The sequence below is a fragment of the Amyelois transitella genome, chromosome 3 (genome assembly GCF_032362555.1).
Source record: "Amyelois transitella isolate CPQ chromosome 3, ilAmyTran1.1, whole genome shotgun sequence".
Classification (NCBI taxonomy): Eukaryota; Metazoa; Arthropoda; class Insecta; order Lepidoptera; family Pyralidae; genus Amyelois; species Amyelois transitella.
In genome coordinates this window covers 4,201,297-4,219,235 of record NC_083506.1, presented here as the reverse complement: position 1 = coordinate 4,219,235, position 17,939 = coordinate 4,201,297, and the positions used below count along the sequence as shown (strand labels likewise).

At 33.7% G+C, this 17,939-nt stretch overlaps 1 protein-coding gene across 1 annotated transcript in view; it reads right to left on the bottom strand.

The window, feature by feature from the left end:
* LOC106138209 (homeobox protein dve-1) overlaps positions 1-17,939 on the bottom strand; it is a 78,549-nt gene that overhangs the window by 31,888 nt on the left and 28,722 nt on the right. Inside the window, exon 2 of the mRNA XM_013339301.2 lies at positions 5,906-6,077. Coding sequence (XP_013194755.2) covers positions 5,906-6,077 — 172 coding nt within the window. The remainder of the gene's footprint in view (positions 1-5,905; positions 6,078-17,939) is intronic.

Here is a 17,939-nt window from a genome sequence, read left to right as displayed (position 1 = left end):
TCTTGGATGTTTACTATATAAGTACTTTTTATAAAATATAGTACCGTTGAGTTCGTATCTTGTAACACAGGTTTCGAACTTACTTCGAGGCTAACTCAATCTGTGTAGTCTGTCCCGTATTTATTTAGTAACCTTATAAAACTTTAATAATAAGGTAAATAGGGAATTGAATTCACCTGAAGTAGCAACAAAGATGTCGGACGTAGAGGTGGGCACACATGTAGCTAAGCAAGCCGGATGAGCGCCGGATTAGGCGCCGGCGGCTGCCCACGGCCCGGATTCCCGGATACATCTCCTGCGGGATTACCGGGATCCGGATTTTGTTGAATAACTTGCAAAGGATTTTGGCGTTATGTGTTTAGATGTAATAATATAAAGTTACGTGAATATTAATTGATATTCCGTTAAACATTGTACTTAATGTGATTAATGCGATCAAGTGTATAAAATATTAGTATAAACACCTAAAAAAAAATTGTTGATTTAATCATCCAAGTGATAAAATACCTATTAGTATAAACACATAAAAAAAAATTGTTGATTTAATCATCCAGGTGATTTACTATTAGGTGATTTCAGGACACAATAATGTGTATTTTTATCACCCGGGTGATATCACCCCCTACCCTATAAGCAATAGAAACTTAGGTGAGGTGTAAGGAGCATATGGGAAGCGATTGGCATTTTTTGAAATAATTTTTACAGCTATTTAGACTTCTACCAAAAGTATTTTTTTAAAATAGAATAAGAACCACAGAAGTAAAAATAAATATTTTCGGTTAAATATTTTCGCCAAAAAAATAAAACAACAGTTTAAAAAGATCTTAAAAAGGCTACTCTAGTATAAGAAATGGAATACCTTTTAATGCTAAAATCCTGATATTTTGATATAACAACCACTTAAACCAAAACTTACTTATCTAAGAATCATATCTTTATGTCTACGTCATGTGATACAGTTATTATGATTTCCTTATTGTAACATTTAGTTTATCAATGGTCAATTAAAACAAACGAGATCATATTTCGTGGAAAGCAAAACAAATTAGTAAAGAACTGATAATTTTTTAACGTATTATTATGTAAATATCTTTGGAAGCGACGGTTTAGGTGATTATTGTAATTCCTGTGGTCCACGTTAATTTGATTTTAAAAGTTAAAAAATGTTAGTTAAAATAGTAATATGATTGATATTCAAACCATTTATTAATACAAATGAAATGTCTTTCAAGTTTCATTCAAGCGAATAAATAAATTAAAAATAATACAGATGAGATACCTCTTACAGCGTGCCGTGTAGGTACTGGGCAGCATACTTAGTACATAAGATCATTATGTAATGTTACATGACGTGACAAGATATTCATAATTTGATGCATACTTAACTAAATGTAAAATTTAACAATTTATGATTTTACCTATTATGCATCTCTCATCAATATATATAATACTGCAAATAAATTAATATCAATATAAGACCGTCCTTTTTAAAATTATGTTCATTATAATTAAATAAAATATTCTTATCTTTTTTTTCACTCAGATTAAGGTCCTCGATATTTTGCAACACGATTGAAGAAATTATCATATAAAATGCCTTATAATCTGGGTGTCGAATAAACATTGATTTCTTATACGGGTTTTGATAGAAAATAACCATAATAACTAGCCATTAATTAGTAGCGGGGATTAATAAATTGTTGTAAGATGGGAACATTAACTATAACTGTCTGAGAACTGACGCATAACAATCAATCACATTGTATTATTGAACATGTTTCCACAGTTTATTTACACGTTACATTTAATTTTGTAGATATTATTAAATTCGGTAAGCAAAAACATTTTTCGATTTAATCATTTTCACGAACGTATGTATATTGTTTTCATACCGCCTCCACCGGACCCACGTAGAAGGGGCAGTCTGAATAAATGCTGGCTTAACTTTGCGAATGATGCGACTTAAAACTAAGGATGCCGATTTAAGAAAGCGGACCTCAGTCCCCGAAGTACAGCAGTAGAGTGTGCTAGAGATGAAGAGAGATTCTGCTTTTACCTTCAGAACTCGGGGTCAGCAAAACGGTTAAATGCAATTTCTCTGTGACAGAATATGGAAAAAAAAGCTTGCCTAATTTATATGTCTTGGAAATATCGCGGTATTGAATTGACCATTTTTGATGTATAAAAAATATCTAAACTCTAACCTTTTTAAGTCAGACTACTTATAGATAAAGCCTTCTTGAAGGATAGTAACTCCTTGAAATAGAGGAACAAAACCCCCACACATACATAACACACGTCCGTATACGAAGATCTTGCCTAAGCCGGATTACTAGACCGTCAGATCTGGATTGTGCCTTAGAAGGTTAGGAATATAGATTTTAAAATAAAATAAATTTTGTTATGTGCCGTAAATTATAGTGGCCTTTTACAAACTGGCTTTATTAGGGCCGCTTCAGTTAGAGATCGCAACAGTAGACATAAACTTTTTTTAACCTTTTCTTAACATACTTAAGGAGAGCAGTATCATAGCGGCCGGCCGTGGCATGGTAAAAACAAATGACTAACGAAATAAAACTTCGTAAGTTCCAGTACTAGACAATGATGGCTACACGTATACATAGAGCGATGCGGGGATCGCGCGCTCATCCGGATCATCCGGGCCGGATCAGCCTCGTGTCGCCCGGAGATAAAGCCGAACTACCCCACGTATAGCGCGCCCTGTGTGCCACAATTCTGTATACCCTGTGACGTAAATGTTCCAGATTCAAATTTCGAAATTATTCGTTCCATGTTTGTTTTATCTTCAATTTCTTTTTGCTATTATTCGAAGCAAATAATTGTAAATTTATTACAAATATGAAAGGTCTTATATGAGTATAACGATTTTAATCAAATAAATTTAACTTTATAGTGCAAATGTTAACATTGAAAAGAAATATCACATAAAAGTTAAACATAGATTACCAATATCTTTATTTAATGGGCCACCGTCCACGACGAACTCCTACATTACAAGTTATTTAGATTCCAAGTTTGGAAACTACCGTTGATTTTAGCAATAAAACTTTGCTTTACTAGACACATTATGTCTTACACATAAAATAAAAAAATAAATAATACGGCACAATAAAAAAAATATAAATCGGCTTATCTATATTAAACCGGCTTATTCGAATATTGTACTGTTAGCAAAACAGATTAACGAATTGTGTTTATGGTACTAATGTTATCAAATTATATGACCTGACCTACACTATAATATTTCTCGCTTACAAAATTCTTACTGACGCATTTAAAAGATAATACATGACCGTCAGTTAAAATTAACTTAATCTTTAGTTTTAGGTAAATTTAGTCTTGATAAATTACAAACATTTGTTCTAATTTAGTAAAATTATTGAAAATAACCTTAGAAATACACTAATAATGATATTAAAAATATTTAAGTACTTATTCTTCATTATTGAGAAAAATGAACTTATTTCACCACACGCACCTATATTTCTATATTTGAATTAAAAGAAAAACAAATGACGGCGCCACAATATTCCTTACTGTTTAAACAGATTTGCTGACGCTACTCAGGTATGAATTGACAAAAAGATATATCTCCACCCGCCGTCGTAGTAATCCGTCGACCATTGTGCAATCGTTAATCGGCGCAGATCGGCATGGACGACTCGACTCGAAATTAATAATGATTTATAATGCCCGATTAGGCATTAGGTTTAAGTTTAACCACCGGTACTTTGAGACTTATGAGACTGCCTTTCGGGTTTTTTGTCATCTTAAGTCACAGAGTTGTTAGCGTGTATGTTTGTAATGTGGCATTATTAAATTTTTGACGGCATTCTCACTCTCTCGTGTTTATAGGTATTTACGAGTTTTCTGTAGAACTTTCAGCCGTGGTTGTTGTGTATGTTATTTATTTATATTGAATCATTATTTTGTTTGTCTGTGTGCGTGAGTTTAAAATATAAGAGTTCAGTAGCTCTATATATTAAAGTTAATATAAACTCAGGAACTTTGCAAAATCTTTAAAAATTACGCAATAAGCTAAGTAACCTTTATATAATAAAATTTTATTATGATTACCTGAACCATGCGAGCTGTGTGACTGCGGCTTAAGCTTCGATGGATGTCCCGGATTAGATTTAAGGGGTAAAAGAAGTAAAACGAGATAGCTATAGGATTTAGGAGTCACAGACAAGGACAGCAAAGGAGATTTAGAGATTATGATTCATAAAGAGAGTAGAATGAATATAAAATTATTACGAAGGGGAATCATGGGTATGATTCCAATTGGTCTATCGGTATAATTCCGTGACGTAAAAATATTAATAGCAGTTATATTTACATATATCCTTGAAGTGGGATAATTTGGTTATTTTAATACTATAAAAGGGAAAGACGAGAATTTTAGTTAAACGCGAGCGGAGCTGCGGGCGAAACCTTGTATGTTCTTTCTTTTTTTACCAAAAACAGTTAACTCTACACACACGGCCTTAACTTTCAGCATCAGTAATCAATTATGGCATCGGATTAAGATGGAGATGAGCGCGGATGTCTTTCAAAGGGTCAGTCCGGGACTGGGAATAATGGGAACATTTTATTTTCTTAACAATACCATTTCAATTGTACAGACAACCGCTTAATAATCCCTGCATGGTATTCTATTACGCGGTAGTAAAGGCGAATTCGCAGTGAACGCGGATAGGTTGATATGATGTTGACTGTACAGTAGATTAGCTTATAAGTCGAGTTTGTCCTGAAGCTTTTGACCGGGCAAGTGAAGATGAATAACAGTGGACTTCTCGCAGCTGAGATTATGATGTTGAATTTATAAGTAATGATGTAGAGCAATGAATAATTCATGTTATGAGCCCGATGCGAACAAGGAAGATTTGTTTTCGTCAGATTTGAACGTCTATATCTCTTTCGAAGTAGACAGAGCCGCCAGTCTTGAAAAGACGCTACGAGCTTTCACGGAAGGAGTAAAGAATGTGTATGAAGCGAAAGATGTATGCAAAAATCTTGACAAGTGGAAAGATATAGCCTCTGCCTATCCTTCCGGGAAAGAGGCGTGGTTTTATATGTATGTTTGTATCTATTGTAGAAACATTTAAATAAACACCAGTTGAATCTTGCGTGACAGATAATAGAAATATCTAGGACATGAATTGTCCAATGATTGATCATTGCAATATACTGAACTAACTTTTACCCGCAGCTCCGTTCGCAAATAGCAGTCGTTTTGCATTAAACCCCACGGGAAACATTTCAATCCGGGATAAGGAATTCCGTGTGTTTTTTTCATTACTAATTACGTGTATACAACATTTTAAGATTAATTGATAAAACATCAAGAGGTAAAAGTCAAACAAATGTGAAAAAAAATTGGGAAAATTGAAAAATATTTATTTGACGTCAGTAAAGTAAGTTTGTTTTCCCTTCATGCGTTATCTACAGAACCAATCTTCTTGAATTTTTTCATGCGAGTCTAGAGAAAGACATAGACTTTTCATACGGTAAAAACTATTATAGTTCCCGTGGGATTTGCAAAATACCTGTATTCTTTTGTAGGTGGCGCTAAATTCGCGCGGGCGAAGGTAAAAGCTGGTAACTACTTCCATAATGAGAAGTACTATAATATTTACAAAGACTAGATTAAAACTTAAAGTATTAGGTACTTATTTCGATGAAATATACTGATTTCATATAAATACACAGATTTATTACGTTTTTTTTTCCTGGAAATTCCCGCCGTAGCAAAGTTCTGGTCTAAATCTACTGAAGGAAAATACAAAAACATCGTAGTTATAGATTCACCCTGGTCTCGTCCCCAAAGAGGTGAGGAAGTGATCGGGACTAACGTCAGAAGGAAGACACAACAAACACTTACTAGAAATGCCTTTGTTGAGCATATTGTGGATGGCTTCTTTCTTGGGTGAAAGATGGGGCGTATGTGGTGCCCTCTCATGGTGCACTGGGGCGGATGGAGGTCGGTGGACAGAGCGATCCTCTGATGATCCTCTTGTGGGAGTCTTACTGCGATGAACTTCGGATACCAGGGGCTGGAAAGAACAAAATTTCTTCAGACATCGGCTTCCAATAAGGTGAACTGGTGAGCTGAGAATTAATATATAAAATTTCACATAACTGCATTTGTCTTTTTTCAAGTGTTTCTCATCAAATTGACAAAAATAAATCTACATGAGAAAGGTTGAGTACCATAAAAAACACACAGGACATTATAGGCGCTTAAAATAAAATTTTAATTAAAGGGCTTCCCTTCAATAAACAATTTTTAAGCAAAATTTAATAAACAGGTTATACAACAAACGAGAAAATGATACGGAACCCTTCGAGTCATTTAAGTTTTTTTTTAACGTGCTAAGAATAAAATCGTTGACGTACACAATATTGTAATTGCTTGCTGATAGAATGCTGTACGTAGTTACATCTTAGTATTCTAATTTCTATCAGTTACATCCACTTCGACAAAATTGCAACAAAAACTATTCAAAGAGACTCCCAACTAACTATTTGCATGTAAATATACTGCGTGGTTACTAGAAACACCAGTAACAAAACGCAATCGGAATTCATACAGACCCACAATTCTAGGATGCCTTTGAAATTAATCAAGTCATGAGATGTCTTGGCAAAGTCAGGTCATTTAATGGATGTGGATGAAGCGGAAGAAGTATGTAGGGATGGTCCCAAATGGAAAGATGTGTAGAGGGGTGATTTTATGAATGTATGTAAAATTAAAACAAACGGTAAAGTCATCATCTTTCTGGCATTTACACGGTTGCGTCCTCTCTCGAGAATTACTGGGGTTTCCACGAAATGTGTCCCATCTGACCTCCTCCTGATCAAAAGTTACCTCTGCAATTTTTGCAGTAAACCTTACCCAAGCATACGCATTCAAGTACCTTAATGAATTAACAGGTCTATTTACAATGATTTCACTCATCGTAAGAACATTTATAGCCGTCAAAGTAATGAACATAACTCAAAAAGTTGGTGGTATATGGCCGCGGCAGCACTCCTTCTTGATATTCATAATCTATATAAATTAAAAAAAAAAATCTGTCATAAACTATTTGAATCGAAGTGTAAATTCTCAGACAGCTAGAATCGCATCGCTGGTGCAACGTTTGTGTATGCACTAACATAGTAGCACCTACGTGCGTGCAATGTACAAGTGGTTTGCCCCGGCTCCACATACATTTTTATAAAGTAACTGTACGTTTTGTTCTATAGACTACATGAAACGGGACCGGCTTTTATGGTACAATGTAGTTGTGATGAAATTTAAGAATTTGAAACTGTAATATTTTCGCTTTATACTGGTAAATTTTGACCTGATTAGAGAATTTCATATTGTTTTTTTAAGTATCGGATATAACATTTGGTACGCTATTGGAAACCAGCTGTTTATTTTCCCTTACAAGAGTCAATAAAGAAAAAGGCGTATCTTTAGAAGCTAGCAACTCACTTCAACGTCACTAACTGAATTTCATTTCCATCATAAGCATCATAGCTTGGCTTTGTCCACCCCGCAAGGAAAAAAGAAATATTAATAACCAATTTAATTAAAAACATATTTCTCAGAAGTAGTACCAGTGAATATTCGAGTACCTTCATTGACTAACACATCGATAATTAAGGACTTGCCATTCTCAAGTTATGCTATACTACTCAACGGCACTGTCTAAAATCTAAGCTTATATCGTTGTTCCGATCGATTTAAATCGAAACCCATGTTTTATAATCTGTAAAAGCCAACCACTTAAAAGCGAATCTGATTCGAATTGGCCACTTGGCCGTTGCGTCAGTCGAAACAAGTTGATGTGCCTGATTATGTTCATTGAATATTGTTACTATACGAGTTGAGAACTGATGGCGAATCCGGCCAATGATAGTGTTTTAATAAGGTTAGTGATGCGCAATCACTGTTCTACTGATTACATCAACGATGATAAGTGAGTGAGGAAGATATGTACATGTCGTGAAAAAATGTATGAATGAGATGTTAAAATTCATCTCAAAATTGAAGCCCAAAAGCGAACCCAGTCCGCTCATGAAATATTAAATATTGAAATTTTTCTTTGGATACCATTAGGTTTTACAGATAACAGATGTAGTTATTAGGATCTTTCTATAACAATTAAATAATAGGGTCTACCTACAGCGTGATTGCAATAAGATAGTATTGTAATAAGAGACTCTCTTGATTTGAGAATGAACCTTCGAACAAATAATGAGTGTAAGTTAATAAACCCAACTTCAGCAGTCGGAGAGGCATCTTATAGATTGAAGAGGATGAAGGAAATATAAAAGATGAAATCGAAGATTAAATTATTTTATGATCCTGAAAATACGTGATGAAGATTAAATGGATATACATATATGAAGATTGTTTGTTTTGTAAGCGTACTGGCAGCTTATTAAAAAAGTTAATTTTTAAGAGATGAGAGTCAATTGTTTTTTTTTTTCACATTACCTACTTACAAAAGTATACATACTCGTAAGTTAGTTATTTACGTTTTTTTTTCATGTTTATTTCAATACTTTAAGTTTTGTTTTACAATAAATTTAAATTTACAAATGTTAGTGAGTGTTTGATTAACCAGAGATCTATACTAATGCTTTAAATAGGGAAAGTTTGTAAGGGCTAATCTTCAGAAGTACTGAATCGATTATGAAAATTCTTTCACCGTTAAACACTACTAGGATGTTTTTATCCGTGTGTTACCTGGGCAAAATTAAACATGCTTAATTTGTTTGAGAGAGAAGTGCCAGTTTATAAGTAACTAAATTTTATGATAAAACCAGCAAGAAATATAATATATGTAACTATTACCAATTTATTAACAGACATAAATCTGTTTTCTTTTATTCTTATTTATAACCTAAGATTGTGGTTTCTCCCACGAGCAATGGCGCATCTTTTATAGTGGCTTAGGTGCGATATCTTAAAAAGGGGAATATAATTGCTTTTATTACAAACTGATCTAGCAAAACCGAGATATGACGTCCATAGACTGCTTGTTTCGCGCCACAGATACGTCTAATATCGTATTGGAATTTGTGATGTCGTTTGACCCCTGTTAACCCAGATTACGCTCCTCGGCGCCTGATTCGTCCTCGGCCGTTTCTGATTGTGTTGTGACACAAACTGTAATGTATTATGTGTTAACTCTTGCTGCAATCACGGCAGCCACAATTACAATGGATATGTTTGGCGAATCGAATTTGTAACTTGTGCTTTTTGACCTCTAGTCTTGGCGTGGAAAAGTACCATTGCTTTTTGCAGTTGTCCTTCGCGAAGAAGGTTGTAACGAAAGATTTACATAAAAAGCTATGATAAAGAGAAAGGTCCAGTCGATACTTATTAAAACTTTCTTGTGATATGTATCATTTATATTGTGTAAGTAGTGGTAAAGCATGCATTTGTTTTATCTACACTTAATAGAGCTTTTCATCAAAGGGCAAATGAAATTTGTAAATTTGGATATTTTGTGAACATTTAATTTACCCACCCGATAGTTATAATTTACTTAGATGAGTTTTTGATTGACTGAAAGATTAACAAGACGTCGCAAATCATTTGACACACTCGAATAAAATAAGATGTATATATGCAATTGGACCTATCTTTGGGACACACCGGATGTGATAGATAATTTCTAATTGACAAAAGCAACTTTTCTATTTATTTTTGATAAATTGAAATAATTTTAATTCACTTCCGCTTACATTGTCAATAAATATTCAGTTTAACAATCTGGAACGTGTGAATCGTTTTATCGTGGTTACGATACTTTTGTGTGTATGTTTATTTGTGGTATTTGATAGTGCACCGTTGTTTGATAATAATTTAATTTATCAATGAAACTATTTATATTACGACAGTGAAATTCTTACCGCGATTATTTTTTACTGATGAAGCTTTTAAAAGTATTAAGCAGACCCCAGGCCTTGAAGCATTATAGCGAAGGGTGCTACTGGGCTCATGCAAATATGTCAAAGGAGAGAAGATAATTAACAAATTTTTAGCTAAATCAGAATGTATACAATTATTTGGCAAGTTGAGGTGAAATTTCATGCAACGTTTGTTCTGGCAATTGAAAGCATGTAGTGTCTGCCTATCCTTCCGGGAAAGCGTAGAGTAAATAAGAACCTATGCATGTAACAATAAAGATCGAGTTAAGCCGCAGAAGTTTACGCAAAGAGTTTCCGAGTCACTGTGTCTGAGAATTCGAGTTTTATATATAAAAGCATCAAACGCTTCAATCATTTACAAATAAAAACAACCTATCACTTTTTCTGAATGTCAATACTACGAGTATCATATGGCCAACCAGTCAAACGTGTCTTTATAGTAAACTTAACTTTATTTTATAGCTACTCCATGAGAAATTAAGATGTACTAGGTGTATTTGTATTAACGGAAAATACTCAAAAACAAATACCATAAAACCAATAAACCAGTATTACTACGACTTGAAAAATATATGTCTATTAAACCCTCTCAAACTTTAAAAACAATGTGGGTATGAAAACTGATAATTATACCTTACTCTTACATAATTTATAAGCCCTTAGCAACAGTTAATTAAAACTAGGTATTACCTTCGCAAAAACAACTAAGATATACACATGTAAGTTGGCAATTTACAGATTCTTACTAGAAACAGTAAACATTTGCGATTTATTTATTTAGCGATATGAAAACGGCTTATAACTGACAGCTACTATTTCTATACAAGTTTATACAATAAATCAGTCTAATACGTTTTATAATAATTATCTGCGTTCTTATTATCTTAAATACACATTAGTTGATCGTCTCTGTCGTCATGTTTTATTGCACAATACTTTTTTAAGATTAATAAGAACATTAGGTGTGGATCTTCAAATTTAGAGCAATTTGCTCTTTTAACTGGCTGCGTAATAACATGTTTTTTAACTCCCGTTTAAGTATGTGTGTGAAAAAATGTTCGAAATATCAGAATTATTCCATTGCTTTGCAAATCACTTAAGCACCCAGTAACGGAATATAAAAAAAAATGAAATATATGAGTGTTCTTACATCAAAGTTCATAGTCTACGGAATATATTCCACCGATAGCAGTAATAACTACCAACTTTTGAGTCTCAATTCCATGGCTGTGCAAGATATTTATGCTATGTTCTTTATTGGTGAAAATTGTAGCCTGTAAATGTATTGTACCCATGGCTGGCAGGCAGCCATTTTTTTTGTCCTAAATATGTAACCTTATACTTTCATCAAGAGCAACAATAGTGTCGACCATGTAAAGGTCAGTCGAGAATCTATACTAATATTATAAAGCTGATGAGTTTGTTTATTTGTTTGAACGCGCTAATATCAGGAACTACTGGTTCTAATTGAAAAATTCTTTTTGTGTTGAATAGACCATTTATCGAGGAAGGCTTTAGGCTATATAAAATCACGCTGCAACTTTTAGGAGCGAAGAAATAATGGAAAATGTGTAAAAAACGGGGAAAATTATTCATCCTTGAGGGCTTCAATGATGCCCAAAATAACTATTCCACGCGGACGAAGTCGCGGGCACAGCTAGTCAAATTATATAAGTACTTTTTGAAAATGGCACAGACAATCCCCGCCCTATTCCAAAAGGAGTTATGGAGATGTTATAATGCCTACAGGCATTAGTTGATAACAAGTTTAACATTACGCACTTCTAATATTCCTTATCTCTTCGAGGCCTTCAGTAGCAGCGAAGAATCCAAATCGCGCAAGAAACAGTTTCTACTGAATGGAACAAATACAATCTGCGACTCAACATTGTCGGAACCTCGGTTCCCCAAGTATTACACCTGACCTGGCGGAAAATCTTCCCTTTATGGCAGAAGAGCCTGAAACATCGCTCCCACAATACTACTCAAAAATCAATACAAAATTAAAAAAAATATTCATTGTTATGGGGTATATTAAGTGACTTCATATCACTTAATAATTGTCATATCACAACGTTGGTTGAAGTCAAAGTAATAGTTTTAAATTAATAGCAGTATACGCAGCGATGGATTGGTGCCTTAACGATTAAACGCGACGAGATAGCACCATTTACCGTGGCATTATTCTGTTTTCTATATCGCTCAGCTCTGATTAATTTATGCCACATTTATTTGCTTGAGATAACGTTCAGAAACTACTCTTATTTGTTCATCATGAGGGCTTATCTCTTAATTCTTGAGCTGTCAACGCTACGTAACCAAGGTTTTTCCAACTCATATTTAAGAAAATGTTATCTTTGTTTTCTTATTAAAGAATTTTACGGATGATTCATACTATTTTTCTCCTCAAATTTCAATCGTTAAACGAGGACTAACTATTTAATTCCAAAATTACTGTTTTCTTTTTCAGGTATGGCCTACGCCACATACTACTACTTCAATGCTATTTTAAGATACCTAAAGATGTGGGCCTAATGAAAGATCGGATTAAAATTTATAATATTTTCTTACCAACCACAAAGCTTTGAATTTATATATAATAACTAGAGAACGCCCACCGCTCCGTGTTCGCGTAAAACGAAAAATTTCGTTATCTCCCGTTCCCGCGGGAATTCCCGAAAATGCTTTCTTAGCAGGTGCCTACATCCTGCCAAATTTTAGCTCGATTGATGAAGTTTGGGCTGCGCGTTTACGTATCAGTCAGTCAGTCCCCTTTGCGTTTTATATGTATGTATGGATATAAACTTTCCTTTCTTAAATTGCCTACTTGTCTTCCATACATTTCTTCCGGTTAAGATATCAAGACCCAAAAAATATTACAAATTGTACCATACGCATACTATCGTTTACTTCAAACTTACTAGCAAACACAAGACTTGACATTAAACAGTACGTGGATCCCTCAAATCCCTGAATAGGTGCCGCTAAGCAAACGGGATAAGAGCTTTCCAGGATTAGTACGAGTCTGGCTGCCACTCGGTAGTCAGTGTCAACACAGACATGTCGCCGGTCAACAGTAATAAAAATATAATTTAAAAAAAGTAATATTGTTTATTAAGTAAGATACAATACTAAAATGCCGAGCTTGTATGAAGAGAGTTATGAATGTGGATGAAGCGAAGGAAGTATGCAGAGATCGTGGCAAGTGGAAAGAGGTAGTCTCTGCCTACCTCTCCGGGAAAGAGGCGTGATTTTATATATGTATGTATTTGTATGTATAATACTAAAATTTTATAACTATAGCATTTTTTTTAGTTTTCTTTAGCTTTTTTTATGTTAACCGCAATTATTACAATAAAATTGCTGTAAATTATGTACTAAACGTATAATTTAAAATAGTCTGTAAGTCTTAGCTACTAGATCGCACCAATCTTCTGATCATCTTGGGTATTGATGAGACAAATATAAAGAACAATTGAACATAATTCGTGGTCCAGTACAGCTCGGCAACAGTTTAACATGAGATATAAAAAGTATTAAAGATAAGCAGCCTATAAATTGAGAGTACCTAATAATCGATTTCATCCAGTAATTGTTTACATATGATGAAATTTTACTTAATATTTCAACATTAATATATCAGTATTAGTCCAATTAAAATCCATATAAACAAAATTGGTTTAATTCCATAAGGTTATGAGCTCATAAAATTAGGTGCTCATGAGTTATATCCAATAAGTGACTTGTGATCAATTTTTACTTATAGAAACAAAAAACACAGGTCAGGGGCTTCGAGATAAAATGACTATAAAATATGTGTTTGAATGACATAAACCCATACCGTCATAATGGTATGATAATTAGAAAAACCGGTCAAGTGCGAGTCCGGTACCGTAACAATTAAGGTTCCGTACTGCCTAAAATATAAGCTCACTTGCGAGGTGAAAATGGCAAGCTAGGATATACATTTTTTTGTGATGAGGTAAATATTTGTAGTTTGGTTTTATTTTTGTGAAATAATTTTACAATTTATGATTATACTAGAGGCCGCCCGCGACTTCGTCCGCATGGAAACCCTATCAATCCCGCGGGAACTCTGGGATAAAAAGTAGCCTATGTGTTATTATGGGTCTTCAGCTACCTACATACCAAATGTCATGGTAATCGGTTCAGTAGTTTTTGCGTGAAAGAGTAACAAACATCCATACATCCATACAAACTTTCGCCTTTATAATAGTAGTAGGATTTGTCATGGAGACAGAGACATATCTTGACCAACTTAAGCTTTTCCGAAAATTCCAACAAGAGCGAAACCGCGCAATAACTATAAATGGGAAGTTTGCCACTTTAAACAAAAATACTTGCTTAATTTATTTTGGGTCTTTTAATAACCTGTCGTGATTATTTTTCTACAACTTGCTTTTATTTTTCTTTTGTCTTACAAAAGTTTCTATTATTTCTATTAATTACTGTTATATAAATGTTATGCTTACTGCTAATTGAATTGTAATAATTGAATATTGTAATAGTGCACCAGGAGGTTGCACTGACTAGGATGACAGAGTGTCGTGATTTGTTTGATTTGATTCGTATTTTTATCAATAATATTCATAATCGATTTGTTTTATTAATTATTCGATAATATTATGATGGCAACACTCTAATAATTGCACGATGTGTACATGTAAACATTTGTTACCAAACCATTCAATCATGAAGCGTCGCGCGCTTTTAGATCAGCCAATAAGATTCCAACCTGTTGTTTTTTGTCTAAACCATTAAGCTTCACTTGTCAAATGGAATCAACACATCAGGGAGGCTTCTTATTTTGGTTTGTCAGTCAATAGTAGTCCTTACAAGATTGGAGAGTGACCTTACCAATCAGAGATATTTAAAAAAAAAATTTACATTTCGTATAAAACAGATGAAAATGACAGATTTCCTTTGTGTTAAAATTGATTAGACCGCTGTCTTGAATTATTATCCAAGGAATACACACGAAGTCTTGATACGAGAGCAGTTTGTTATATTGTTACTACACTACTGTGTGTACAAGAAGTGCTTGTTAAAATTAATCTAAGTGTCATTAAATCAGTAAATATTTAAGAAGAGTTTTAATCACGAAAAACCTTTCAAAAATTGTGCTAAAATCATCAGTTAAAATACATATACATTTTTAAATATTTTTAATGGCAATGATTTGCTTACACTAACGAAAGTAAAAAACATGGATAAAGTAGACAGAAAAATGGAGGGTGCAACTGGGAACACGCGAAGACGAGAGAGTGAGAGAGAGAGATATGTGCTGACACCAAGCTGCTCGTTAGATTCAACTTAAATTGTATGGACACTACATGTTTCATCTCTTTAAACAAGTGATATCTTATAGTGAGCTCATAAAATATTTATTGTCAGTATCGATAAGGTAATTTCGTAATGGCTGGTAATTTGAGATTGTTTTTATCCAACTGTTATCTGTTTGAACTGTTTGTTACTCGTGGTTTGGTTGAATGATCTCTGTTAATCTCTAAATTTCAGTAACCAGATGTAAGTCATCATGACTAAAATTGTGATTATCTCTCAGAAACATTATTCGAATTCCGTCGTGTGAAGTTAAATTTTTCTAAAGCGAATTGTTCATTTTATAATATTCTAGTTATTTAGATATCTGTTTATCGACATCAAAACGTATTGATGTCTATCCTATTTCTAAGATTATTTCAAATAATGGTTAACAATATTTTACTAATTTGATCTCTTAACTTATTATTATTTTCATGTTTGGTTACTAAGTGATACTTTTTGTGAGGAAATTTCCCGTTATTAATCAAAGATTATTAAAAGTTTGTAATGTAATAACTAAATACAGGTATAACCTAATTGTTACTATTACCTATTGTTACTATTGTCTGTATCTATTGCGTGAATATACTCTATGAGCATAATAATTATTTAATTATAGAATTAGTATAGGTATACTATAGTAGGCATAGGCCTACTATAGTATACCTATACTCTGTAATCAGTCACGACACAAACATAACCACATCATAACCGCAATAACTGACTTCCAATTTCCCACGAAAATAATATATCTAAAAATTAACTAATTAAAATATCATTTTAACATATTTTTTCATCAATATACTGGTGAGGTTCCCAAATTCTTACACCCTAGGTGACCTGTATCCACTTTCGCCCAGGATCTGGAGTGAACAGAACACTGGCTGATTTACGTAACAACGCACAGCCCAAACGGCTAGGTCTAGAGATTTTAAATTTGACATACTATAGAGTGCACTAAAAGATGATTTGCTGTAAGGTTGCAGAGTCTATTATGTTACTTTAATACGCCCGTACTAAATAAACATATTATGTTTGTGACTCTGTTCAACAAATGCATGTAAGTATAATGTGATAAACAAACATAATCCGATAAAAACAAAGGAAAGTTTACCTTTATTAGGATTATTTGCTATTGTCTAGTAAGCTATTGCATTGTTGTTCTGTGAATTTTTCTACTTCTTTCCGATTTCCAACGTCATAATAACTTTTCTTTATAATGCCATTCATTCCCAATGCATTTAATAATTATAACTTGTGATATTTTATTTTATATCCAAGTATTTCGTATCTCTATGCAATCCCGAAAGATACACAAGTTATAATTATTAAATGCATTGAGAATGAATGGCATTATAAAGAAAGTTATTATGACGGTGGAAATCAAGAAGCCGTCCTTTTGATTGCCTTTTACAATCTAAATGAAAGAAATAACTATAATCTGAAGGTTTTACAAGAAGTAAAACTTAATAGTAATATAACCAAATCACAAACACGTGAATCAATACCATGCTGAAGATTGCTCACAGTCACACGTTAGCAAAAGCCGAACAAATTAGCACTTTTAGTTTCAGACCATTTGTTTCCAATTTGTAGGCCTTTCTACAATATGCTCTTATGTTGATCCCATCCAAAAATAGTGCAAATGACACTAATTACGACATTGTAGCGGGCCCGTGTTAATGGCTTGCTCACACCGACCTGACTAAACCGATCGTGTTTGTGTATCGGTGTTCTGTATTTTCCAAATTTATAACGGAATAATTGACTCAAAAATTGAAGGAACACGTACATAAAACTATACATGGAAACAAACCATTTTTGCTATTTGTATTTATGTAAGTAGGTACCCACTGTAAAAAAATAAACGAGGTTAAAACTTGGACAATTTTATTTTTTGTGTTAAATCGGAGCACTGCTTTAATTAACATCACCTCTTAGTAACGGAGGAGTTTTAGGTATATTTTTTATTGATGTAGCTTACGACTTTTATAATTTATCTTATTAACTAGTATATGAAGCTAATTAGATCAATATAGTTAATTACAAATTCGTTCTTATCGACGATGTTGTCTATTAATTGGACAGACGAAAATTGTGGTGATATGCTGTCTACGCGGTTACTAAATAATAATGTTTGGCGAGACCTTGGGTAATACATACAAGAAACGTGTGCGGGACGGGAGCGGCACGGGACTTCAATCTGGTATAGATATGACGTTTTTCAAGTTATTTGACACGTCATGGGTACTTTAATAAAATGTACAAAAATTAAACCGTCATCACGAATATACTGGCTATCTAAGTGTCTGGTAAAAAAAATGCTTGTTTCGTTGTGAACGTTACGGTACCAGTTAAGAACATTTTCTGCCTCATGGCGTTAGTCCCACACACCTTTGATGAGGACACCGGGATGCGTCTTTATGATCATGACTCTTTATTGGTAAAGTCAGATTGTTAAACGAAGCTACTCTTGTCTGCTCTCCGCAGTCTTTGGTAACTCAATGTAAGTTGTGGTTACAACCGGCAACAAAATGACAGAGAAATACCAAAGTCCTTTTGTCACCAGGTGAAAGGTAAGATTCGAAGTTTCTACTGACATACTGAGCATTTGGCATTTATGTCTGTCCAACTGCCAA